A 27,964-nucleotide genomic window follows, 5' to 3' on the forward strand; every position below is an offset into this window, starting at 1 on the left:
TTTGTCAGATGTTAAGTGATTCGCATGGAAGATACAAAAACAGTATCTAAAATCAGTGTCGCGTGGTGCACTGCTGATGGCGATTAAGCCTGATTGTGATCGAAATACTCAACAGACTTTGGAATTCTCTTCTGAAGTTATAGGCCAACCATAATCAGAAGATTTGATATTGGTCAGGCCCATCTCGATCAAAAGTGATTGTTTGTCAACACTGTAAAATAGCGTCTAAGTGTATATTGTGCCTAGCACAACAAGCACGTGCTTTTGAAAAAAAAGTCTAATAACAAAACACTGCTATACGTCCTATACACGGCGGTGTCGTGAGCAGCTTGTGGAACAATCGCGCTCCTGCCACTGGATCCATGGCATCTCTGTTCCGCCGTGGGATGCTGGTGTGTCACGTGTGCAGCCTTCGGCGCTGGGTCGTGGTCGCGGTGCTGGTCAGTGGCGCCATGCTGGTCGCCTTCCAGCTGCACCTGGCCGTCCAGAAGACCGCGGTGCCGCCCTGGATGACCGCTAGCCTTGGCCAGGGTGGACGCGAGAGCAGGACGGAGCGGGCACACCGCATCATGGAGCGACAGATATTCAGGTCGGTGCCTAAAACAAGGCTCACAGAGTTTCTACCAAAAGCTTCCCTTGCCTGTATAGCCCGATCAGTTCAAAAATAAAAAAGGGCTGGGGCGAAAACTATGCTTCAAGAACGAGGCTGTGCTCGCTGAAATATGCCTATTCGGGAACCGTATATGGGGACCACGTATACTAATGGTGGCCGCGGCCGCCGTTTGAGTATAGAGGCACGATAACACGGTAGTGCTCTGCAAATGGAAGTGTTTTGCTCACACACCCTACGAGGTTAATATGAGAACTTCCGGCAATGCCTTCTTTTCAGACAAGGCTTTGCAAGACTTCCACTCTAGCAGTTTTTGGAAACCTGCTTGACATCGTCGTCTTCAGCCCAGCGCACGTGCGGCATGCGTGTTCTGGACTCAATCCTCCTGCTTCCTAGTGCTTTGCATCTACGCGTCTATTTGCTGTCCCCGCCGGTCACTCTTCGAGTTTCCTGACGCATCTAAGGTTTTTCGCCTTGAAAGTGATTGCCGGCGCTTTTCGTATCAGAACCTCGGTATGATTAAGAGGCGCGCGGTTGGCGCGAACATAAATCGTCTGGCGTTGTGCAATTTGGCTGCCACATGTGTTCGAAAAGTATTTAGTGAATAATGGTAAGGCAATCAATGAATCAATAAAAAATCAATCGATTAATCAGCCGGTCAAACAACCAGCCAGTAAGTCAAAAAGATCAGCCACTCAGACAACCAATCAATAAATCAATCACTAAATTAGTTAGTCAATCGAATAATGAACGAAAAGGTCAATCAATCAATCAATCAATCAAAAGTTAAAAAATTGTTACACACGTCAGAGAACACTTTGTCCCCGCCTGCAGAGATGAGAGTGTTCCTGCAATGTTCCGAAATCCGGAGTTGTCGCCTCTTCGGTCACCTCAGTCGCACGATGACCTTCGGTGCCGACGCTTTTGTGGGGCTTCGAACTCGCTGCACATCTAAGAGATGCGTTTTCGTATGATGGTAACACAGCTAGGAGATACTGTACTGGGAGAGCGTATTCAGGATCCTAAATTCAGGTAACACGCGAAGCAGCCGAATACAAAAATTATGGTTGTGAGCGTATCATAGCATAGACAGCAGCCCGACAGCACTTTTTTATGCAGCGATGTGGTTGCCTCTCCCCTTCCCACTCCCCTCCCCTCCAAAAGGCTCTTAAGAAGAAATTCAGTTAAGAACACTGATTTTTTTCATTCTTTCTTCTTACATTGCGTGTCACATAGCGAACTATATGAAGCGCCCTCTGCTTTTACACATACAATTAGACCCCTCCTATTTTATCGTGATATAATCGCACCTCACATAACGATCCTCGACAATGTAACTCACAATTAGTTTGGGATTGATTGATTGATTGATATGGGGTTTAACGTCCCAGAACCACCATGATTATGAGAGACGTCGTAATGGAGGACTCAGGAAATTTCGACCACCTGGGGTTCTTTAACATGCATTCAAATCTGAGCACACTGACCTGCACTGCAGCTTTTTCGCCTTCATCGCAAATGCAGCCGCCACTGCCGGGACTCGATCCCGCGACCTACGAGTCAGCAGCCGAGTAGCTTAGCCACTAGACCACCTCGGCGAGACAATTTATTTGGGACCGCTTTTCATCCACAGCTCAGCGAATGTAAGTTAATTGACCTTGGCTTGTACGCTAATACCCTTGTCCACGCACCTCTGACAAACTGGACGGTAGAAAGGTGATGGAGGAGCTGCATACATGTACGTACATTGTATCCTTGCCTCCTCTTGGAATGCAGTCTGTCAGACTTAATGACTTATATGCTATGTTGCCTTCTCGCTACACGCTCTGACCACGCCCATTTGTTCATGATTTCGACTATGGATTCCTCAACGAACGTTTGTTGCCTGACCCACTATGCTTCTTTGTACCCTAAAGGGGCTGTGAAATGTCGCTCCTAAAATTACAATGCGGAGGTGCCAGCAGCCACATTAACTAAGTGACGTCAGCTTAAGAAGAGTAGACTTGCACGGACGCTTAGCGAAGCAAAGCCTCGATAATATCATCGAGCATGGATGTTTCGCCCTAATAATGGTCTATGCAGGTGCACTCTTCTTAGGTTAACGACACATAAAACATCACCTAGTTAGTGCGTGCGGCTGCCGGTGGAGTGGCCTCTTCATGACCCTTTTAAGGTTACACCGATCATTTCTCTTTCCATCGCTCACTGCGTCGTCCGTCCTTTAAATAGAAAATTCAATCTTAATTTATTCCCAATTTTGTTTGTGCTACGTGCTAATGCCAAATTCGTCCAAACGCGAACGCTTTTGTTAGAATGCAAATGAGCTTGCCTTTGTAGGATCGCTAAGACATACTATCTCCAGGTGGTATATGTCACACCATTCGCCGCGTGACTATGCAGGAACAGAGAGGAAGCCGACCATCGACACGACGACCCGCCCTCTTCGCAGTCGAGCCACAAGCTGCCCTGGTTCTTCACCAACGGCACCGAGTGGCCCCGACCGACGAGCAAGCTGTCGAGGCTCGGCAATGTGTGGCCGGACCCGCAGTCACCACACGATGATCGCATCGTGTCCCAACTCATGTACCTGCCACCGGGATACAAGGGACAGCCCAAGAGCATCAGTGAGTCATAGGCTTACCGCATTCGTTCTTTTAGGGGCGAAGCTTCTTAGGGGCTAGCCATGTCCGGTGATGTATCGGTGCCCACACTCGTACCACAACACCTGCTACGCAGCTGTGAAAAAAAAAACTACCTGCGCCGTCCATCTCATCGCCCGTCCGTGCATACGTCCGTTCACCTGACCATCCTTTAGACTAGTCAATGGCTTCTCCGTAGACATAACGGACCTTAAGACCTATAGCTCCACCCACTCGTCATCATTCATTTCGTGGTGACGCGTGGCTTTTTTTTTTTGTCTATAGAACGCTTCGTGGTCTGATTACGGCATATGCTTTTTAAAATAGACTTATTCCGAGGTAACGGTAGGGGGCGATCTGACACTGAGCCCGTTACAATCGGAACGCAGTGCAAAGACGTGGCATTTAGTCGCCACGATGTTCTAGTTACGATGCAGAACTGCTGAGCCGAATGTCGTGGGTTCGAATCCCGGCCGTCGCAGCCGCATTTAGACGGAGGCGAAATGCTTGAGGCGTGGATACTTAGATTGGGATGCGTGTGAAAGAACACCATGGGGTCAAATCTTCCGGAGCCCTCGTACTGTGTCATCCCTCATAATCGCATCTTGTTCAAGTAGAACCTCAACAATTATTAAACTTGAAGTATTACGTCAGTGAGGCCTCCCCCCACCTCCCCGCCCCTCCTGTGCGCGCGCCATGGGGCTGCCTATTTTAACGAGAAACTTACTGTGTTCATTTGATCCTAGCTGATTCAGAAAATGGCACAGTTAGGACGCGTTCTCTATAGTCCTGGCCCCATGTGCGTTGTTTGATGGCACCAGGCTCTTGTTAATTCGGTCACATATGGCCGCAACTAGAGGTGTGAAATTTCCGGAAATTTAGGGCAGCCGAAAAAAACAAACAATTGTTTTCCCGTTTTTTCAAACGTTTGCAAAAAATGAAAAAGAAAAAAAATTTTTGGTATATACACTTAAAAAGTAGTAGTACTTGCTAGCTTAAGGGTTACTATGGTTTGTCACGTATGTTACAACCTTGGTATAATGTGCAGTTAGTAACGGTGAGGGCGGTAACGGTTACTACCTTTGTCGTTAACAACATTAGTAACTGTTACTACCCGAGCCTTTACTAACCTTAAGTTGTAATTTGAGGTTTTAAAAAACAAGAGTAGTAAGCGGTACTACCGTGCTCATGTTGCCCCGTTTTTCCGCCATGTTTAATACTGGTTAAATATTGTCTCATTACTACACAACTTTAAGTAATCTTGCGTGGCATGCCGTAATCGCGACGAGTACATAACCGTAACAAGTTCACTACCACGGCCGCTGGATTGTAAAAAATGTTTTTTTTTTTTATCCAGCGGCCGTGACACTACACAACTGTACTAAGTAAACGACTAGCGCAGTATATATAGTCCCTACTTTGAGATGTATGTCTGGCACAAGACTTGTGTTTCAGGGGGAATTATAACAAAATGCGAGTTTAAAGCGCTATAACATACTACCTGATTACGCGTGCTCGGTGACGTAGCACAACACTTTCAACTGACCGTACTTATAAAGAATTATATCTTATATCAATTTATTACAAAAGTGCGATAAGAAAGCATTATCTACCGCGGCCGAAACAAGCTACCAAACTCAATAACATAGACTCAGTGCAATTGAATATTTTGCTGTGCTAGTATATCAGTGGTTAGATGGTAATAATAGTTTCTTGGGTTTTATGTGCCAAAATAACAATATTGTTGTAAAACATGAGATTCCGGATGAATTTTGACCATATGGTTAACTTTCATCCACCTGTCATGTCAGTTTGCTCTAATTTACTAAGTTTCTTGTAATTGTTCATTACAAAACGTGCGTCGCTTGCTTATGGTCTGTTAAATTGTATTTCTCAGTTTTTATAATAGTAGAATCACGAGTACATAACTTGGTTGCACAATTTGAAATAAGTGTTTTTTTATCGGTAAAGACTTGATGCGTCATTTTTCTGGTTAAATATGATATGTCGAGAGGATTTCTGTCATAAATTATTAGAATATGTGTTATTTATTATTCATTGCGGGCTCTCCAGTTTAGTCCAATTTGACTAATGGCAGAACTCGACAACATGGCGGAGTTGATAATGTTCAGAATGGCAACTGCTTGTAAACAGTTGGGAAGCATTACTATAATGCCGGTAATGAGGCTATATAGGATGCCGCGCGACACTTTCGAATTGACATATGTACCACGCACTGAACGAAAAATCACAAGCTCAATGTATGACTGAGCAGCTGATGCATGGTTGTTTGAATGATTATCGACTCTTTTACTGATAATGGAGCACATTTTCCAGACACAACTTACAAGCCGGACGCTCATGAGCTAGGCCATTCTCGCAACGGTAAGCACTCCAATTTATCGCACCTTTATTAGTTACGAGTGGATACACGCTTCGAATGTTTCACATGTCGTTAGTTCCGCAGAAATAGTTTTATCGTCACTCACAATCCCCCCCCCCCCCCGCGCCTTTCTTTTTGGTGGCACGAATACCGATATAAACATCCTTTTTCTTCTTAGAATCATGTCTTGTCGAGCGCTCAATCCCGGTTTCTTCGATTCCAAATATTCGTAAAAGTCTTCTAAAAATTCGAATCTTTGGTACTGGTACAAGTAAAGTTATATTTTATAATTGAACCAAAACTTCAATTAAGGTAATAGACAAATAATCAACAGGATATTTATTGACAATGAATCGATTGAGTTCATTGGAAGATTATGAGCATTTGAGATTGTTGCGACACCTAGCGGAGCAGGTCTCAACGGCTTCCTTATTTGAAAATGGCCTCCGAGATCCACTTATTCAACGCGCAAAACACAACGTTTATCTAAGAAATTTACCTGCACATTCGAACACCGACGAGTGAGTGCTTCTACGGCACAGTTAACTGAAGGATTGTAGTCACCCCTAGAGTGTTTTTATAATGATATTCAAGTGACGGTTACTACACGTATTTCTTTTAATAAAAAGTTTTCGTTCCCACTACATATTAGGGAGACAGCATTACTCTTTACCACATTCCTCAATAAATAGCAGATGACAGCAAGACACCATAACAAACAAGCGCCTTTCCAAAACCTATTGGTTGTAGTCATTGCTATCCAGAACTCTACTCAAAACAAATGTAAACTCTGCAATCAGCGGGCGAACCTCCAACACATTATCTGGGCTTCTCCGAACCCCATGAATATGCTAAATACCAAATAAGTGAATGCACAGCAGTGGGAGACCACGCTGTTTAGCTCAAACATTCTGGGCCAGCTACAAGTGATAGCCGAAGATGCCGCTAAGGCCTGTTGCAATAGGCGAGCCACCCTTTGCCGCGGGCGCCGGGACCGAAGAAAGGCAGCTGCCTCACTTAGTGGCCGTAAGGAAAAGCGCGAAAACGCTGGGCGTGGTTGCGATTGCTCAACGGATCACTGCTGTCGCAGAGGCCGGCTTGGAATTGCGACACGTGGCACCTTTGTGCCCCAGGAAAGGCCACAACGCCGAGTGTCCACCAAAGGCAGACGTCGGACTACCACGCTGTGCGTGTATGACTGTTAGGCCACCGATGCTGAAATCAGTGCCAGATGCCTAGGCCCCTGCCATTGGAGGCGTCTGGCCTGCGACCGCCGTTCGACAGCATGGGTGGTCGGCCCGAGCGGCGAGATGACGGACCCATCAAACCCCGCATGCTGGAAGCATGATTCGCCCGATGAGACAGCATCACTTAAACCATACATGTGTTTGAGTTGTGTATGTGTTTATGTTGGGGCATGGTGTGTCGGGGCAGTGCCGGCATATTGACCCTCGGAAGCGCTGCAGGACTTGTCATGCGCAATGGGGATGTAAATACCGCGGGGAGGGAGGCCTAGAGGAAAGAGAGTGGACGCGCATGCGCGGTAAAGGTGGTCACGCCGCACACCGTATTGAGCTCGACGAAGCTTCGCATCTATAGAATGTGCAAAATGAACGTCAACCTTGGCTCCGGGTCATTGAAAAAATGTAAAGTGCTCTTCGGGCAGCGCTAAACGGCACTGAAAGACACAGGCCTTTAATGTTTTCCGCTAAGCGTACGTGGGTATATTAAACTGGTTTGTTTCTGCATACCATGGTGGTCATCTTAGTGCACACTATCGGGGATCCGTGGCAGCAATGTACGGAGCAGTGTATGGTGGAGAAAGGGTGCGGCACGGCATAGGCTTGTGCCTGGGGCCAGAGGGGGCAGCCCTCCCTAAATCATCTAAAGGGGAAGCCGATTCAGCGCCACATTGTTATTCAATTGGACATTTCTTGTCATTTTTATGTGAATTGTTTTGGCTACGCATGTTTAAGTCCTTAGCACACTAGGGACGCGGCTGGTCGTTCAGCTCATAAATGTCAGGTAGCGTGGGCACGCTAATATAAATAGGTCACTACACCTTTTTACAAGAGGGAAAAAAGAACACGATGCCATATTTGCTTGCATGCGGAAGTACGAAGGCCGAAGTCGAAGCCTCCGCCGTGAACTTATGGCGGGTCATGTTCGAGGCATGACTATAAATGCTCAAACCATAAATGAGCCACGTCTAAAATAATATAGCGAACAGAAATAGCCAAGAAGTAATCACAATGATAAGATAAAATGGTTCAAAATACTTGGAAACGCCTAGCTCACCCCTGCCCCGCACAAGAGAGGGCACCACCGCCTCGCCAAGAGCGCTATTGCTCCTCCCACCCGCGCTTCTACGGCACCGTCGTCGTTTCATCTGAAGGGGGTGACAATTTGATGAAACCCTTTGCGGAGGACCCGTATCTCAACTACCGTTACGAGGAGGAAGTCGATAAAATGCTACAAAAAGTGGCACGCATGTTCACAACTGAGCTTGCGAAATCTCTCTAACAAGATTCCATTTATGCCGGGGAAACCCCACGCGCTTACTTCAAACATTGACGTTATCGAGGATTGTGTAAACGGAGCCTAGGAAACTCTGCGAACGAGGATCTCTAGGTGGCTATGCTACGCACTTTCTCAGTTTTCAGAGTTGTGAAGCTGCTTTTGGCACAGGATTTAGAACTACACCAAGCACTGCACCACATTAACACTGAAATTCTGTGTAGTCTACTTCCACAGACTTTTCAGGGTCTTGCTTTTTGTATACCAAACTAAACAGTGCTGTGGTGAACGTACTCTACGAAACGGTTGAGCTGGTTCATTCAACGTTCTTGACCTTATCGATTCACTTCACTTGAGACAAAGATAATAAAACGTTCGTTTACCAACCCAACGTGGAGGTGCCGACGCGTCTTACGTAAACTTGTCCACATGTAGCGTCGTATAGCATAGTGTGTGGTGCACGTCACACTTTACCTCAATGCAGACTCGTCCATGAAGACCATTCTTCTGGACGGCAGCTGGTACGACTTCTTGCATGGCCAGGCGCTCTTCCTCCGTGACCGGTGTCCGGTGGACAAGTGTCGCGTCTACAAGGGCACTGCTTCCTCGAACGATGCCTTGTCAGCGGACGCCATCATATTTAAGGACAGCTACGGCTCCGGCCCCAAGAAGAGGAGGGGCAACCAGCTGTGGATCTTGTACCTGCTCGAGAATCCCTTGCACTCGTTCATCGGGGAACACTCAAGCGGCATCAACCTGACCGCTACATACAGGTACTCACGTAAGAATCATCTGAATGCCCACATGAAAGAGTTGCAGCAGTCACGTGGGCTATAGAAGTCAAAGACGTGCGGACGCCCACTCCACACGCTGGTTCAAATCTGCGATACAATTTCTCTTAGGTCTTCTTTTCGTGTATACTTTCTTTGTTGTGACGCTTGATGACCTCCTGCTCAAGAAACACTAGTAAATCGCAGCATATCCACAAAATAAATGCCCGCCCGCCCGCCCGTCTGTCTGTCTGTCTGTCTGTCTGTCTGTCTGTCTGTCTGTCTGTCTGTCTGTCTGTCTGTCTGTCTGTCTGTCTGTCTGTCTGTCTGTCTGTCTGTCTGTCTGTCTGTCTGTCTGTCTGTCTGTCTAATGAACACTCCGAGTGCCGCCATATCGCATCGTTTCATCATATATATTCATCATATACAAGTACCACCATCTATCGGACAATCCTAGAATTAAACGAAAGGTGGCTACTTACTGCATACATCGAGAATGCACGACCCACAGATTAAGAAGCTTTGCCCCGAAACGCAAAAAAAAATATGTGTCTCGAATGAGCTAAATTACTCTATTACGATATTATAAATATAATGCTAATCGAGAAACATAGCCCGTACCTTTGTTCAGGCTATTTTTAGTTTAGAACATCTTTTTTTTTGTTTCTTTGTACTGTGCATGGTTCGGATTCCAGATTACTATCATGTGCAGTACTCAAAATCGTTAAACATTTTTTCTAAACACATTCATTTCGTAACTCTTTCAAGGTATGAAAAATGTTGCTCCCCATCGCGTTTAAAAAAAACTGCACATTATATTAGATGATTATTGCATATTCAACTAACCGCACAAGTATGCACAAACTTAGCAAGTTTCATCAAGATAGATGAAAAAACTTTAAAAATATATGAGCTGTTTCCCCCCTTAACCGACTGGGAAAACGATTGCGGCGAACTGAGCTGTTAGCGAGGGGGGCCATTAGGTAAGCATTCTAGTTACATACGCACAAGCGAAAAGATACTGACAGCCGAGCACTGCGCATGTAGTGACGTACAGCGCTGCCCAACGCATCTTCTCAAATACGCAGGAAGGACTCGGATATTGTGACTCCGTACGAAAAGTTCGTGCTTTTCGACCCGCTGGTGAAGACGATCAAGCGCGACCACGACTACGGCCAGAACAAAACCAAGATGGTCGCCTGGTTCGTTTCCAATTGCTACGCCAGCAATTCTCGGCTCGAATACGCACGCAAACTGGGCGAGTACATACAGGTACGAAGAAAATTCCACGACAACGTTCTTGCCTAGGTCTTGGCGCAGTTCTAAATCGTGCGCCTAATGCAGCTGCCCTAGTGCTGAAACCTGACGAAGTGCGTAACAAGGGTAACCCAGCGATTTGCTTGAAACCAATGTTTCCAAACAGAGTCCTAGAAAAGTTGCTTGCCACCACCTCGGCAAACGAGCGCTTGTAGAGGTTAAGGCGCCCTCTATCACGTGGCACGGGTATCAGCAGATGTCACAGAAGCGTTTTCATCAATTTTGGGGAAATTATTGTGATTAATTCTCCATTTTTCTTGCAGTTTATAGTGTTCTTGAACTTGTTTTTTTTTTTGAACTGATTTTGAACATCGCTATAGCCACGTTTTAAACCTATCGCAGGAAGCACCGTGCGTCTGGATGCTAACACCTATAACAGCGTTCATATTATTTCGACTTGCATGTCACGTGAAAATATTTCATGACGTCAACGGATGCACAACACTAGCCAACAGTTAGTCAGCATTATACGCCATATAGACAAAATTTAAAGGAGCAGTGACATCAACTTTACTCATGCGCCAGCGAGTAGCTATCGACCCCCCAGTAGCGATTCGCGACCTAAAACGCATCTGAAGTACGAATGAATATCTCTAATAGTAATTATTATATCTGCTATTGAACATAATTCAAAATGGATCGAAGGCCCGGCAAATTGTAGTGCTGTCAGCGCTACCTCGCAGCCACGTCGAGGCAGCTGCACAGCTGATGCTGCCTTCACACACACAAAAAAAAATGGTGACGTCATGCACACTGGCATTTCCTCTCGTGGAGCACACGTGTGGTCAGTCCATCTGTGTCTCTGAAGATGTAGGCTAAAGCCGCTCCATGCGTTTTCCGCCGGCTGGGTCAAGTAGCGCCAACTCGTTCTTCCCCTCTCCCTTTAGCCCCCGCCTCGAGAAGGGGCCTCGTGCTGCCTGTGAAACCTAACTCGTTCGCCAACGCAGGATTTACTCTGTAGCAGCTCGGCGCAAAGTGAAGCGAGCAAATGAGGCTATTCTTCTTAGGCGTTCAGTCACTCTGTCCATCGGTGCGTACGAAGTCAACCCACTGGCATCATGGAGGTTCGTGGCTTCGAAAGGCAAGAAACGCCGCGCACTTTCCGCTTTTTCCGCGCCTCGACGTGCAGGTTCTCACTGCGCAGCGCTTCCCCGACATTCTGGCACGTATTGTCTCTCTGAATGATCGTACTCACGCTGTGGAGCACATGTCAAATCAGTCGATGCGACACGATGATTCGCACGCACGCTTCAACACAGCAAGGAGAGCCATTAGTAGTGAGAGCATGGCCACGAGTCGGCTCCAAACACACTAAGATCGTCGACGTCATTTTTACTAGTGTATCGTCACTCAGGATGGTATTTGTAAAATATATCACGCCCATGGAGGAAGGAAAAACTTAGGAGAGGCCCTGACGTCACTCGTTGTGAAGCCGTGGTGAAGCCGGAAGTCGGCCATATTGACTGGGCGAATTCCTTTCTCTTGTTTACATCCGAATGTAAAGCAGAAAGCGCGACTCTCTCTCCGGCTCGGAAAGCACGTGGGCTGCGCAGCGCCCATGTCGTGACGATCCGAAACCAATGTAACGGGGCTCAACTCTCTGGGCCAGCGCGACACCTTTGCGAAATCATTTCGTCCGAGTAATAACAGCGAGTAACAGCTCGCCGACAACGAAGCAAGTACAAGAGAACGCGCGCTAGATGCACTGACAATGGCGAGTGCTTTCACGTCATTAATTCAGCAACTGTACAGACAACACGATCGGTCGTGCGCCTTCTACGGCTGCATTCCGCCACGCGGCTGACGCGGCGCAAGGCTACTGTGTCCGTGTTCCGCGTGAAACTCACCGGCGTCAGAATTCTGCCAGCGCGATGACCTTGAGCACGGTGCAAGTTACACTTGAATGAGGTTGTTTTAACGCTGACATGACAATGCTGGGTGCGAGTATAACAAGCAAATGTTTTAATATGCACATGCAAGTTGATACTGTACACATACTGAACACCAAACTAGGTGTGCGCACATAGTCCTCATTGCGTCTTGCTGGGCAGAACAGTTTCGTCCGTTGCCACAAACAGGAGCACTGCCCAACCATCACTCAGCTGCAAGGCGTTCGTCGTCGTTCCGTTTCGTCATGGTGCCCAACGTAACTTCGCCGAACACTTCAAATGCTTCATCTGCGTCATCCGCCGCACGACACATAGATATGCACTCGTACTACGCACTGTTCAGGCCCCGTGGTCGACAAAGGGTTTTGCAAACGTTGCTAGGAATACAGTAACTGCCAGAAGAACACTGCGTAACTAATCACGCAGCGCAGAGAACGGATATTGTCCGTCATGGCCCAGCACGAGATCTTCGGAGGCATGCATGCCGCCGCCAGCCGCGGCCGCTCACTGCTAGACAAGCTACACTGCACAACACGTAACCATAGCAACGCCGCCATTGTGCCCAGTGAATATGGCTGCCATGATGTGATTTCCTCCACACTTTTCACGTAGCACGCCGGCTGCGCATGCCCTCTCCTATCTTTCCTTCTTGCCTCCGTGATCACGCCAAACACGCAGCACTAGTGTCGATGTCGCAGGGCAGTCTATTTTCGGGTTTTCTCCTTAGCTTTTCTACGCTGTTTGACGTCGAATTAAAATAATTTCCACGTGACAGATCTCATTCAAATTCGGCCAAGAAGACTTATGCGTACCAAGCCATCGAATGATGGGCACATCTCGATTTTGAAATTTGATGTAGTGCCTTTAATAGCGCCAGTTATTGAGCTTGTGATTACGTTAGGCCTCACGCAAATCTTAATGTTGTAATTAATGTTGCAATAGGGTCATTGCATGACAACAGTCTCAGGCATGGCGTGGCGCTTGCCAAAAACCAATTTCTATAAAAAAAAAGCTCGGAGAAAATTACACTGATACATGCTAGCTCTACAGCATTTTCTCAATGTATCTTGAGCGGCAAAAACTTTTGCTCCTCGAAATATTAACGTTTATTCACGCATTTGGCCTTAATTATATTATTTCTTATACAAGAAATCTTATACAACGCACTCACTGCCACGAGACTGGCGCTCTGCATTCGTCATTCCTGTATTTAACAGGCGGCAATCGCAAATTGGCAACAAATTACCGTCCAGTATCACTCACTTCCGATGCTTGCAAAGTGTTTGAACACATAGTTCAAAAACACATACTTGCATTTCTGGACCAGAACGCTTTGCTGTACCCTTACCAACATGGCTTCAGGACAGGATTATCAACCGTGACCAAGTTAATAGAAACAATTTACGATTTTGCGAGTGCTATAGATATAAGGCAACAGGTAGATGTGATATGTGTAGATTTCGCGAAAGTGTTTGATAAAGTATCTCATGTCCAATGAATCATCAAATTACGTCATGCAGGAATAAATGAACTCGTAATAAAATGAATAAAAGCTTATTTAATACATCGTACGCAGGTAGTGAAACTGGATGGTTACTTATCACAACCCTTGGTGGTACTTTCGGGAGTGCCCCAAGGGAGCACTATTGTTTTTCCTGTACATCAATGATATCAGTAGTGTGGCAGAAGGGGGTGTTCATGTTAAACTTTTTGCGGATGACTGCTTAACCTATGCCGCAATTACCAAACTAGACGAGCAAATCAAAATTCAGAACTCTTTGCAAAACTTAGATAACTGGTGTAGTAAATGTAAAATGGCAATAAATTATTCTAAATTTACATTTACACACATCAACAAAAAAAAACAATTCATTCCTTTGTGTACAGCATTGGTGAACACTTGTTGGTAAATACGACCCAGTTCAAGTACCTTGGGGTAACAATTACGCAAAATTTTACATGGAATGAGCATATAGATAACGTTTGCACGAAAACCTATCAAAAATTATATTTTTTGAGGAAGAAGCTGCAGGATGTATCTCGCGACGTAAAACATATTGCATACACCACCTTCATTAGGACAGTACTAGAATATTCATCCGTTGTTTGGAGTCTCCATCAAGTTACTCTTAAAAAGAAGGTAGAAAGAATACAGAGACTGACGGCGCGCATTATTTGTTCAGCGTATCGAAGGAAGGAATTTGTCACACTGATGTTACGGAGATGCAACCTAGATTCTCTTGAACTACGTAGAAATAAATATAGGCTGAAAGTATTGTTCCAATTAATGCATGATCAACTGAGGATGGATAAGCTCAAATATTTACATTCTCTAGAACAAAAGAAATCCCCGAACTAACCACGATTGCGTTATAAAACCATACCGTACAAATACTGACACCTCTAGATATTTTTTTAGATCTCGTAGAAATGTGGAACAAATTGCAGAACGAAATTGTTGTTTATAAGATGTGACTGACTTCGAAAATACTGTAGAAGCGCATTTAATTACGTGATTGCTAAATTAATTTCTTCAGTGCCAAGTGATGTAAGCGACTTCATGTTCATAGCAAATATTTTGAAAAATGACTGAATTTTGAATTGTTATTTGAATGTTGAGTTGTTAGTTATGAGAATACCAGTTTTCACTGTGAATTGTCAAGGTATTAAGAAAGTTTATGAACATTGTACAATCTTTATGCATGTCCTCTCTGTTTCGACTCTCTATGAGGGTTGACAGTGTTGCTAAATAAAATAAATAAATAAGTAAATAAATAAATATATTTGATAACCGGGTATGTGCTCATCTAGGTTACTAAACTTTTTTTTCCAAATTTAAGCTTGTAAAATATTGTTTTTACCCTGAACGTAATGCTGACAAAAAAAAAACGTGGTGATCTCTGTATGTTTTCGTTACAAAATGCTTCGCATAAACACAAGGAAAAAATGAACAGTGCCCAAGCTATAATTTGTCGCGTTCACCTTGCCAAACAATTTGCCGGACGCTATACAGAGTGTCAGGAGAGCGCGAATATAAGTCAAATAAGCACTGCTATTTGGTAAGAAGATCTATTTCCCGAAGTATTGAAGTATTTAGAACAAATTATTAATGATGCAGGGTGCAGTTTTACCCAGAGCAGAAAGCTGTACCCGGGTAAAAGTTAAAAAAAATCACAGCATATCCACACGGAATGAAAGATGATATGAGTTGGGCGAAGCATGCGTCAGTCAGCCCATCCGTATGTATGTATGTATGTATGTATGTATGTATGTATGTATGTATGTATGTATGTATGTATGTATGTATGTATGTATGTATGTATGTATGTATGTATGTATGTATGTATGTATGTATGTATGTATGTATGCATGCATGCATGCATGCATGCATGTATGTATGTATGTATGTATGTATGTATGTATGTATGTATGTATGTATGTATGTATGTATGTATGTATGTATGTATGTATGTATGTATGTATGTATGTATGTATGTATGTATGTATGTATGTATGTATGTATGTATGTATGTATGTATGTATGTATGTATGTATGTATGTATTCAATCAATGAGCTAGCACTGAGAGGGAAAGTACAGGAATTCAGAGTGTCGCTGCAGAACAGGTACTCGGCTCTTAGTGAGGAAACCAACCTTAGCGCAGATACAGTGAATGATAATCTGACGAGTATCATTACGGAGTGTGCAGTGGAAGTTGGAGGCAGGGTAGTTAGACAGGACACTGGCAAGCTTTCCCAGGAAACGAAGAACCTAATTAAGAAGCGTCAAATATTGAAAGTGTCAGGTACAAGAGACAAAATAGAACTGGCAGAGCTTTCTAAGTTGATTAATAGAAGTAAAGTATGCGATGTAAGAAGGTATAACATGGAGAGAATTGAACACGCTCTCAAAAACGGAGGAAGCGTCAAAGCAGTGAAGAGGAAACTTGGGATAGGCAATAGTCGGATGTATACACTAAGGGACAAAGGAGGCAAAATAACTACCAATATGGATAGGATAGTTAAAATAGCGGAGGAGTTTTACAGAGATCTGTACAGTAGCCGAGACAACCACGACCTTAATACTATAAGAACTAGCAGTAACCCAGATGACACCCCACCAGTAATGATAGAAGAAGTCAGAAAAGCTTTGGAGAGCATGCAAAGAGGCAAAGCTGCTGGTGAGGATCAGGTAACATCAGATCTGCTGAAAGATGGAGGACAGATTGTGTTAGAAAAACTAGCCACCCTGTTTACGAGGTGTCTCCGGACGGGAAGGGTACCAGAGTCTTGGAAGAACGCCAACATCATCTTAATACATAAGAAAGGAGATGACAAGAACTTGAAGAATTACAGGCCGATCAGCTTGCTCTCTGCAAGCAGTGAAGCTATTTACAAAGCTATTTACAAAGGTAATTGCTAACAGAGTAAAGAAAACATTAGAATTCAATCAACCAAAGGAACAAGCAGGATTTCGAACAGGCTACTCAACAATTGACCACATTCATACTATCAATCAGGTAATAGAGAAATGTTCAGAGTATAACCAACCACTATACATAGCCTTCATAGATTACGAGAAGGCGTTTGATTCAGTAGAAATATCAGCCGTCATGCATACACTGCGGAATCAGGGCGTAGATGAAGTATATATAAACATTCTGGAAGAAATCTACAGGGGATCAACTGCTACCATAGTGCTTCATAAAGAAAGCAACAGAATACCAATCAAGAAGGGTGTAAGGCAGGAGGACACAATCTCCCCAATGCTATTTACCGCGTGCTTACAGGAGGTTTTCAGAAGCCTAGAACGGGAACAGTTAAGGATAAGAGTTAATGGAGAATACCTTAGTAACCTGCGCTTCGCCGATGACATTGCATTGCTGAGTAACTCAGGGGACGAATTGCAACTCATGATTACGGAGTTAGACAAGGAGAGCAGAAAGGTGGGTCTTAAAATTAATCTGCAGAAAACGAAAGTAATGTACAACAACTTCGGAAAGGAGCAGCGCTTCGAGATAGGTAATAGTGCACTTGAAGTTGTAAAAGACTATGTCTACTTAGGGCAGGTAATAACCGCAAAGCCTAACCACGAGATTGAAGTAACTAGAAGAATAAGAATGGGGTGGAGCACATTTGGCAAGCACTCTCAAATTATGACAGGTAGATTGCCACTATCCCTCAAGAGGAAGGTTGCCGATACTTAGCTACGGAGCAGAAACCTGGAGACTTACAAAGAGGGTTCAGTTTAAATTGAGGACGACGCAGCGAGCAATGGAAAGAAAAATGGTAGGTGTAACTTCAAGAGACAGGAAGAGAGCAGAGTGGATTAGGGGACAAACGGGGGTTAAGGATATCATAGTTGAAATAAAGAAGAGGAAATGGAAATGGGCCGGGCATGTAGCGCATAGACATGATAACCGCTGGTCATTAAGGGTAACTAACTGGATTCCCAGAGAAGGGAAGCGGGTTAGGGGGAGACAGGAGGTTAGGTGGGCAGATAAGATTAAGAAGTTTGTGGGTATAAATTGGCAGCAGCAAGCACAGGACCGGGTTAACTGGCGGAACATGGGAGAGGCCTTTGTCCTGCAGTGGACGTAGTCAGGCTGATGATGCTGATGATGATGATGATGATGTATTCATGACACACATGTCATGAATTTAATGTTATGACTAGTCAAATATGTTCTTCATGCAGTCATGTTGTGCCACACCAAGTATGGTATCGATGCCATTATTTAAACGGCCAGGAGAGCTAAAAATACGGCTGATAGATAGATAGATAGATAGATAGATAGATAGATAGATAGATAGATAGATAGATAGATAGATAGATAGATAGATAGATAGATAGATGGATGGATGAATGGATGGATGGATGGATGGATGGATGGATGGATGGATGGATGGATGGACGGATGGACGGACGGACGGACGGACGGACGGACGGACGGACGGACGGACGGATGGACGGATGGATGGATGGATGGATGGATGGATGGATGGATGGATGGATGGATGGATGGATGGACGGATGGACGGACGGACCGACAGGTAGACAGACAGACAGACAGACAGACAGACAGACAGACAGATAGATAGATAGATAGATAGATAGATAGATAGATAGATAGATAGATAGATAGATAGATAGATAGATAGATAGATAGATAGATAGATAGATAGATAGATAGATAGATAGATAGATAGATAGATAGATAGATAGATAGATAGATAGATAGATAGATAGATAGATAGATAGATAGATAGATAGATAGATAGATAGATAGATAGATAAGTCACCGAAGTTCGCTAAGAAATGCTTCACATTTAAAAAGTACGGGCATGCCACTCCTGTAGTACGGTTGTGGAAGTGGCTACCTATAACTACCATTGCTACTACTATTACATACATCGCGGACGCATGTCACACGGCTTAAGGAGATTCGCATATATAAAAGTTGTTAACGATTTAGAGTACCAGGTACTCTTCTATGGGAGAGCATAAAGCCGTCCCATGGGCCTCACACTACAATGTCTTTAGAACATTGAGATAACACTTATGCAAGCACGTGGGGAGCAGGACAGAACTCGTATTCTCGTTGCCCTGTATTGCCGTCACAGGTTCGTGAACTAAGCTGTTGATTTTGATGACCTGCACAGCGTGTTAATAGTCTATATTATTGTGTGACTGATGAAAACGTCACACAATAATATAGATATGCCGACTCTGTTGTTTGTCATACTTTTTATTTCTGTATTAAGGTCTTGAAAATGCATACAGTTCGTACGAAACTCACGTTTTACCTGAACTACAGCGTTCAAATAAAGGCCCCTATCTGCCACACGTTCTAACAGGAGGGAGTGATTTCTTTCTTGCCTTTGTTAAGCTTCCTGGGGGCAATATCTTCTTCTAGCCACTCATACTTATTTCTCAAAGGGGCCCTGAAACACTTCTTCAGGTAACCATGGAATGGATTCAGTAAAAAAGATTATTGCCTCACGATTTCAGCGTTGCAAAATTTTGAAATCTGCCCAGCACGAGCGAAGTTACAAAAATTTGTCACCCGCTGCATTCGCATTCTCTCTTCTCTCCTCCGGACGAAAGCGCTGGAAGCTAAGCAGGGAAGGACGGGAGGGGCAAACAAAAAAACGCCATGCGCGCCTCGTGACCTTGAACCATTTTTTCCCTTTTTTTTTTCTTCGAATACGTGGCTTTTTTTCCGTGTGATCGCGCGTGCACGCGTGGACACAAGACGGCCTCTCGCGGCGATTTCTGTAACAACCGAGTGCGCCATGTTCAAATCAGCCAATGGCTGATAGATGGGCTTTTTACGAGTGACTTTTGGGCTTATTCCGAGATTTGTTGAGAGAAGAAAAACCAATTTTTCGCTGACTTTGATAAAGTGCAGTAGATTCCAGGCCACGTGCAGCGCTATAATATTTCGCTCGCGTGTTGTCGGGAGCCTCTACAACCAATCTGCAGCGTTTTCTCACCGTGCTCAAGAAGTGTTGCAGGGTCCCTTTAAAAGCGCGAGTGCGATTTCAACACTGAGCGTTGAGCCAATCAGGGTTTCGCACTTGCCGGCTGCATGCTGTTCTCCGTTTGCTCAGCCGGAAACGCGCGAAATAAAGTGTAATAACGTGCGATAGCCATGCCTGACAAGAAAGAGCGGGTGGGTGGCTGCATGGGAAAGCAGCGTAAGGGACAACGTACAACTGATGTTTCACGTATATGAACCAATCGGGAGTATGCACCGTAATGATGTCACGTGAGTTTCGTGAATATTTCTTGCGTCACGGCGTGCACAAGAACGACAAGAAACGCCAAGAGAGCATATGATGGGCTCGGGCTTTGTGTTTTCAGAGGCTGGTTAGGCTCTCTTCAAGACATAGTGATCTAGGAAAGGTTCAGAGCAAACAAAATCTGCTGCCCGAAAAATACAAGGACGAGGAGATGCGCATGAGAAATAACAAACTTGAACTCGCCCTGTTTCCAAGTGCGTGTTCTACTTGTTTCGTTCGCGCTGCACGATGCCTTTTCTTTAGGAATTTGAAAAGCGTTATACCAGCGCGAACATTTCAAAGATATCGCGGCTATTTCCGAGAATTCTACCCACATATTTCTTTGTTTCGCTTTAAGCTTGTAAGTATTCACTGAAGAGTTATCTGGTTGACAAGGCCTATAGTGTTAAGCAGTTAAGGGGCCCTCTTGTACATAAAGGTGTTTAATCAAGCACGGCGCCAGGTCAAACCGAGGAAGAAGAAGTGCCTCCTTCCACGAGCAAGTCCGTGCTCAAGGGCACTTGCTGTGAGGAATCGACCAAAACAGCTGAAAATAAATGTCGTTCCTAATGTTTAAGCCTCACTTCTTGCCAGTGAACCGTATGCCATTTTAAACAGTTTTGGTGCCGATACCCGGGAACTCCTACGAGGGAGCAAGAAAGACTACGGAAGGGTACGAATGAACTGAACGCTATGGAGAGGATGAAAGCGAAGCGCCAATCGAGACGATCTTTCAACACCAGGATTATAAACGAGGCAAGAGCTGTTCTTGGCGATGCGACAGCCACCATCGATCAGTTTAACGCCATGTACGGACGTTTGAAGGCGAACAGCGATGAGCTGAACCAAATCAGCAGGGACTTAGAGAGCCACATACCCGATCAGGAGTTTAAGGAAGAGTACGACACCATCCTTGAATACGAAGACAACGCTAACAGCGTCATGAGTGAGCTTCTTAGCAAGCGCGACCGTATTGTTGCGGCCACGTCATCAGCACCGGAGCTTCAGATTTCGTCCATAGCGAGTACCGCTGGAGCCTATGGTGCCAAGCTTCCCAAGCTTACCATCACCCCATTTCCTGGTGACCTGTGCCAGTGAAACGACTTTTGAGAGCGATTCGACGAGATGATTCACCGGAACGGAAACCTCACGGCAACGGACAAGTTCAGCTACCCGAGGTTCTTCCTAAGGGGCGAAGCAGCTTCGGCTATTGCGGGCCTGCCAAACACAGAAGCTTGCCACAAGGACGCCATCGACATACTCATGAAACGCTTCGGTGACAGAACGAGACTCGAGTTGGAGTCTTCTTCAGACTTCGTACGTTGCCTTCATCCATTCAAGTGATCCGATGGCTCTTCCCAAGCCTGTACGGCCAGGTTATCATCAACATCAGAGGACTGGAGACTCTTGGGGTGAGCAAGACGTTCTTTTCGGCAATGCTGTGCGACACATTACTGCGGGCTTTACCACACGATCTCGTTGTACAGTACCATTGGTCATGCGCCAATCGGGCGGTGAGCTACAGCAGTAATGGAGCCTCTAACACGGAGCTGGAACGCCTATTAAGTTTCTTGTGTATCGAAGTGGAGAGCTTAGAGATGAGAGTTCGCTCACCATCGTGTAAAAGACAGTCGCAATGAAAATGCGCAGAACAAATCACTGCAGTCTCGTAGCTCAAAACCCACGCCCTCAGTTCTCCATAAAGAAGGTACCTGAGAACTGTGTGTTTTGCAGATCGAGCCAACATTCCACGGAAGAGTGCTCGTTGGATCGCCCGTTACCAGAAAAGAAGCGCGTTCTATCAGGAGACATGAGGTGTTTTCGATGGACAAAGAAAGGTCACAGGGCGTGGGATTGCAGGCGCAAGGTTTCGTGCTCTACCTGTCAAGGGCGTCATGCCACAAGTGTGTGTGATCCGCAGAAATTAAGCCGGAAGACACGAGAAACCGGCAGGACAAATACTGGATACCGGTAAGTAAGCCATGCACCAACATGACTGTATGTGCATCTCTAGGGAAGAATCGACATACCCTCGAGAGTTTATCGACGAGCGTACTTCTTCAGACGTTTCCGGCTTGGGCCGTAACAGATGTTACATGTCGGTATGTCAGAGGTGTCATAGACGGAGGAAGTCAGCGCACATTTGTCAAAGAGAGGCTACCAAAGCAGCTGCAGTTGTCATGTGTGGGATCTACCATCATAGCGCTCAACACTTTCGCAAGCAAGTCAAGTCGAGCAGCGCAAAGGCCACGTGTTGTGCAGCATCGATTGAAAAGTCAGTTTTCACACATTGAAGTTACCTTGAAAGCAATTGAAATTCCGCACATATGCCAAGATATCGAAGCAAGTTCAACAAATTCACCATTTGTCGCAGAAATACAGAGAGCTGGAAAAGACATTACTGATCAACTACTATGCGGGTCCGTTGTCGGGGATGAAGGCATCAGTGTTCTCATCGGTTCCGACCAAATGTGGACGATGATGACAGGAGAGGTCACTCGATGCACAGGCAATGACACGCTTATTGCTATGAACTTGAAGCTGGGGTGGATGTTTTAAGAAATTCCAGCATGGCAACGGACGTTACACACTCACGGATTATGGTCTGCGTATTGAAAACCAGTGTACAAGAGAGCGACGAATTCCTTCGTTCGTTTTAGGAATTCGAGAGCGTAGGAATAACAGACGCCGTCGACAGTGAGAGCAAGCTCAGTCCAGCACTCCAGCAATTTGAACAAATCGTCTGCCTTAGGAGCGGAAGATACGACTTGACGCTGCCCTGGAAGGAAGACGTGGAGCTGTAGGGCAACAAGCAAGTGTCTATGACAAGACTTTGGAAACTTCTTTCCCGACTGTCGTATAAGCAAGGACTCTTGGAGACGTATGACTCAACCATACGGGAGTACCTACGAGCGAGACATGCAGAAGTTGTCAACGGGCCACCCCTGGATTCGTCAACAGTCTATTATATGCCGCATAGAGAAGTGATCCGAGAGCACGCACTCACCAGAAATGTCCGGATCGTTTTCGACGCTTGCTCTCCCGCAAAAGGGTGCTTTTCATTGAATGAATGCATGGAAAAGGATGAAAACCTGTACCAGGATCTCGTGATAGTATTATTACGCTTCAGAATGCACCGTATTTCTCTTCTTGCCGACATTGAATAGGCATTCCTTCAAATTTCAATCGCCGCGAAAGACAGAAATGTCTTTAGGTTCATCTGGTTTCAAGAGAAGGAAGCACTGCATTTCTCAGAGGAGGATATTCAAGAGTGGATGACAAGAGATCCATTTGGAGCGACGTCCTGTCCGTACCTACTGACGGCAACTATACTCCACCATCCGAGGAGCGTGCATTCAAGCAAAGCCAGAACCGCAAAACTTCTCAGTAAATCATTCTACGTGGTGATCTAGTGGCTGGAGCAGAGTCAGATGAAGAAGCACTTCAGATCTGCAGAGAATCCAAGGAGAATATGCAGCAAGCAAGAATGACACTGAGGAATTGAATGACTAACTCGGATGGATTGATTATCGGATTAGAGCAGCACGAGGAACAGACCGCAGGCAAGGAACTAGCTGTCCTCCATGAGACAAGTGTGAAAGTACTTGGAATTATGTGGAATCCACACACGGATAATTTCACATTTTATTTGAGGGGCCTTCTCGAGTTTATGAAAGAAAAACGGGATACCAAGCGGTTCGTTCTTCAAGCTGCTTCCAGAATATTCGACCCCATGGGATTTGTTGCGCCATTCACCACTGCTATAAGGAACTTCTTCCAGAACTTATGGACACGTTGAATAGCATGGGATGAGCAGCTACCTCCGGATCTTCAGGATGAGTGGCGTGAATGGGTGCATCAACTACCGCTTTTGCAGAATGTTTCCATGCCGCGTTATCTTGGCAGCGGAGCCAAATCACGCACATCACCCAGAGAGCTACAAGTGCACATATTTTGCGACGCAAGCCCTTCGGCATACGGTGCAGCGCTTTACGTCGTACCGTGCTGTTCAGCGAAGCCCAAATTGCTGATCGCAAAAGCCCGTGTAGCACCTATCAAGACAATGGCAGTACCACGGCTAGAGCTTCTAGGAGCCTTGATTGGAGCAAGGCTACTTTGCTATGTGTCAAGTGCACTCACGGGCTTCGAGATCCACTGTACGTTGTGGTCGGATTCCACAATCGAACTTTCGTGAATAAAAGGCGACATGACGAAATGGAAGCTGTTTGTGTCGAACAGAGTGAAAGAGATCAGGAAAAAAACACATACTTTAATGTGGAGGTGTTGCCCTGGTAATGTGAATTCAGCCAACCTGCTCACAGGTGGAGTTTCTAGGGAGAAATTATTATCCAGCAACATGAGGCGACATAGACCATACTGGCTATGCGAATAAAAAAACTGATGGCCTCAACCACCGTCAGAAGCTATTGACACCGACGACAGGATTACTTCTGAAATGATTGCCGTGCACATTGCGATATCCAGTAAGACAACGTCGGTACCAGTCCTGGACATAAACAGTTACAGCAAAATTGAAAGGCTACTCGGGGTCACGGCCTGATAATTTAGATGTATTGAACGCTGCCGAATGAAAATCGCAGCGCACACCGGATTTCTAGTAGCTGAAGAGATTGCTGAAGCTGAAAATTATTAGATCAGGCCTTTGCAGCAACAATCCTTCAGAGAAGAAGTAAGCTCAATTCGGAAAGACATAGGTGCAAAGGAGGACTCTGTAATCAAAGACCTCAACCCGTTCTTGGATGACAACAGTTTCCTTCGGGTCGGTGGGCGCTTGTTACACCTTGAAGCATCTGAAGAGGTAAATCACCCAGTCATCCTCCCGCACGATCTTCGCTTTTGCACATTATTTACAGTACGAGCACACTGCGAAACCTTACATGGAGGCGTGAGAGACACATTGTCACAGTTAAGAGAGCAATATTGGGTCTGCCGGGCACGAACACTGGTGAAGAAAGTGATAAATAGATGATATACGTGCAGACGCTTCAGTATAAGCCCAGGCGACGCTCCGACAGCTACTATAGCACGCCATTGTTTGACAACGACGAAACTATTCGAAGTCACTGGAGTTGACTTTGCAGGACCGCTCTTTGTTGTGACTGCAGCCGGGGCTGCAGAGAGCTTATCCTACATAGCCCTTTTCGCATGTGCTACATTCAGAGCAGTCCACCTGGAACTGCTTTCGAGCCTGACCTCAGAAGCCTTCCTGATGTGTTTACGACGCTTTGTAGCACGAAAGGGTCGCCCTCACGCAATTTATTCAGACAATGCAAGGACGTTCAATAAGACGTCAAGAGACTCGGAGAAGCTCTGTCGGATGGTTTACCAAGAGAACGTATCAGCATACTTGGGTCACAAGAAGATCACCTGGAAGTTCATTCTTCCCAGCGCTCCATGGTGGGGCCGATGGTGGGAGCGTCTGGTCCGGACAATCAAGCTTGCACTGTGATAGGTTCTCGGCAAAGCTCCACCTAACTTTGAGGAGCTGACTACTGTGCTATCGAAAGTAGAGGCGGTTGTGAACTCGAGGCTCTCACCTACATCGAGTCTGACAGCGGGGAACCTCGTGCGTTAACCCCAGCAGACCTCCTTGTGGGAATGAAACTAGCAGTGCTACGACAGGGCGGCAATGACACGTTAATGAACCTAACGCGCATGGAAGCTTTACGACGGCATGCATACAGAAAACAGCTAAGTGAAAACTTTTGCAACCGGTGGACAAAAGAATATCTGCTTTAACTTCGATCAGCGCACTTTTCGCGTTCTAGACCCACCAATGAAGTTAAAGCAGGAGGCATTGTAATAGTTCATGAATAAAAATTACCCCGACAAATGTGGAAACTTGCAATGGTTCTGGAAGTCTACAGAGGATCTGATGACCATGTTTTTACCACAAGGCCGATACAAAAACTTTATTCGCTCGAGCTGAACTAGTGACTTGGCGGCCAGGGTTATGTTTAATCAAGCGCAGCGCCAGGTCGAACCGTGGAAGAAGAAGCACCTCCTCAATCCACGAGTAAGTCCGTGCTCACGGGAACTAGCAGCGAGGAATCGACCAAAACAGCTGAAAATAAATGTCGTTCGCAATGTTTAAGCCTCACTTCTTGCCAGTGAACCGTATACCATTTTAAACACAGGAATGAAGGCCCGACTATGAGCGCACATGTTAAGCGCAAAGGTTTCTTTTACTTCGTATTTCTTTATTTAGGCTAGGTTGCTGTGCCAGAACCTATATATAGAGTATTTATTCTATGTTTGTTCAATCGGAACATTCTATATGCCTCAAATAATTCTATCTGCGGGTACGTCGATATTTTAGAGAAGTAAAATATGCCCGCGTGGTCTGATTGATCCGCAGGTGGACATCTACGGTCAGTGCGGACCTCTTTCGTGTCCACGAGACCAGAGCGAGAGGTGCTATGAGATGCTGGACATGGAGTACTTCTTCTATCTTTCCTTCGAGAACGCCAACTGCAAGGACTACATCACCGAGAAGTTTTTCAATGCTCTGCGGTATGTCACCACTGTATACGCTAATTTTGTTCTATCGATTGTGCATGTCGTTCAATTGAGTATGTTGATTTAGTCCATATGAAACGAATTGCTGAAGTAGTCGATCATTTTATGATAAATAATCAATGATAATTTTGTACGTTTTTAGCATGCAGGTTGCCAAACGATCTGTCTTGACAGTCTCCGGTTTTGTGTTCAGGCTTGGTGATTCTCTGGTGCCACTTTTGGTCAGGTTTTGAGGCTTCAGTATTAAAATTGTCTTGATCTCTGTGCTTAGGCTTGGATACTCTCTGTATTGGGTTTTGGGTCTTGAGTCTTCTTTTGAGAGTTAGTTCATGTTCCTCTCAAGTATTGTTTTAATGGGCACTGCCCTGTTTTGGGTGCGGTGTTGAGATTTAAGTATCGCCTTACTTTGATCTTGTGTTGTTTTGGTTTGTTTGTTGAGACACGGTTCTTGATTGTCATAAGCCTTGTTTTAAGACTTGGCTCTTGTCTTGAGAACCAACTGTCGAGGACATAGTGCTGAAACTCTGGCCTTGTCGTGTGTCTTGGTTCTTGTCTCGTTTATTTACATGGTATAGTTAACACAATCAAAATAAAAGGCATTCGAGGTCTGTCTTGCGTGATCTCTGGGCCAGAATAAGGCTAATTCAATGACAATCAGTAATTTCAATTTGGTCTAATCTCGTTTCGGGACTCCCGCAGGCACAACGTGGTCCCCGTGGTGATGGGCGCCTCCCGCGAGGAGTACCGGGCCGCGGCTCCGTACCACTCGTACATCCACGTGGACGACTTCGCGTCTCCCAAGGAGCTGGCCGAGTACCTTCGCCTGCTCAGCAGCAATCATTCACTGTACAACCAGTACTTCGAGTGGAAAGGCACCGGGGAGTTCGTGAACACGTACTTCTGGTGCCGGCTGTGCGCCATGCTGCACGCGCCGCCTCGGCCAGCGGATAAGCAGCGCAGGACAAGCGTGCACGACTGGTGGCTAAACGGTGCCTGCAAAACGGTCACCCGCCAACCCTGATGGTGTCCAGTCTAATGACGCTCCGCGCACAATTTCACCGTACTTATCCACATCGTTCCGTGCTTGCTACGACTGTCCGTGTATGCGTTGTCGTGCGACTCGCAGGTGCGTGTCGTGGCACGCGTACTGAACGTGCACCAGCCGAGTGGGACATGGGAACTCCGTACTAGTTTTTTGTTGTCTGTTTTTTTGTTTCCTCAGCCATCTTGCTCATTTTTGGTCTTAATGTTCACACCTAATCAGCACCGTAATATGACAACACATGCATAGACTGAGCATGGTGTACCCATCTAATGCAGAACAATTGCACTGACCTATTCGCATTTGTAATCGTATTACATTTTCGTATCCTTCTTAGTGTCTGTTTGTGTGTTTATTCCTAAACGTCTTTTTTGTCTGCCAGTGTACTTTCAGGAAGAATCTCCATGTTGATATGTATTTAATCGTACCGATATGCGCGTGTTTGGCGATTCTTGGCGCAACCACTAGTGCATC

General features: G+C 45.5%; 1 protein-coding gene across 1 annotated transcript; it reads left to right on the forward strand.

The window, feature by feature from the left end:
* The first annotated feature begins 362 nt into the window (after window positions 1-362).
* Window positions 363-27,772, forward strand: LOC119169687 (glycoprotein 3-alpha-L-fucosyltransferase A). The gene is made up of 7 exons (XM_075885636.1): window positions 363-589; window positions 3,011-3,234; window positions 5,587-5,634; window positions 8,634-8,922; window positions 10,008-10,191; window positions 26,288-26,442; window positions 27,148-27,772. The coding sequence occupies exons 1-7, from the start codon at window positions 363-365 to the stop codon at window positions 27,467-27,469; spliced, it is 1,449 nt and encodes a 482-aa protein (XP_075741751.1). The 3' UTR covers window positions 27,470-27,772.
* Window positions 27,773-27,964: the final 192 nt, after the last annotated feature.

The sequence above is a fragment of the Rhipicephalus microplus genome, chromosome 2 (assembly GCF_043290135.1).
Source record: "Rhipicephalus microplus isolate Deutch F79 chromosome 2, USDA_Rmic, whole genome shotgun sequence".
In the NCBI taxonomy this organism is placed as follows: Eukaryota; Metazoa; Arthropoda; class Arachnida; order Ixodida; family Ixodidae; genus Rhipicephalus; species Rhipicephalus microplus.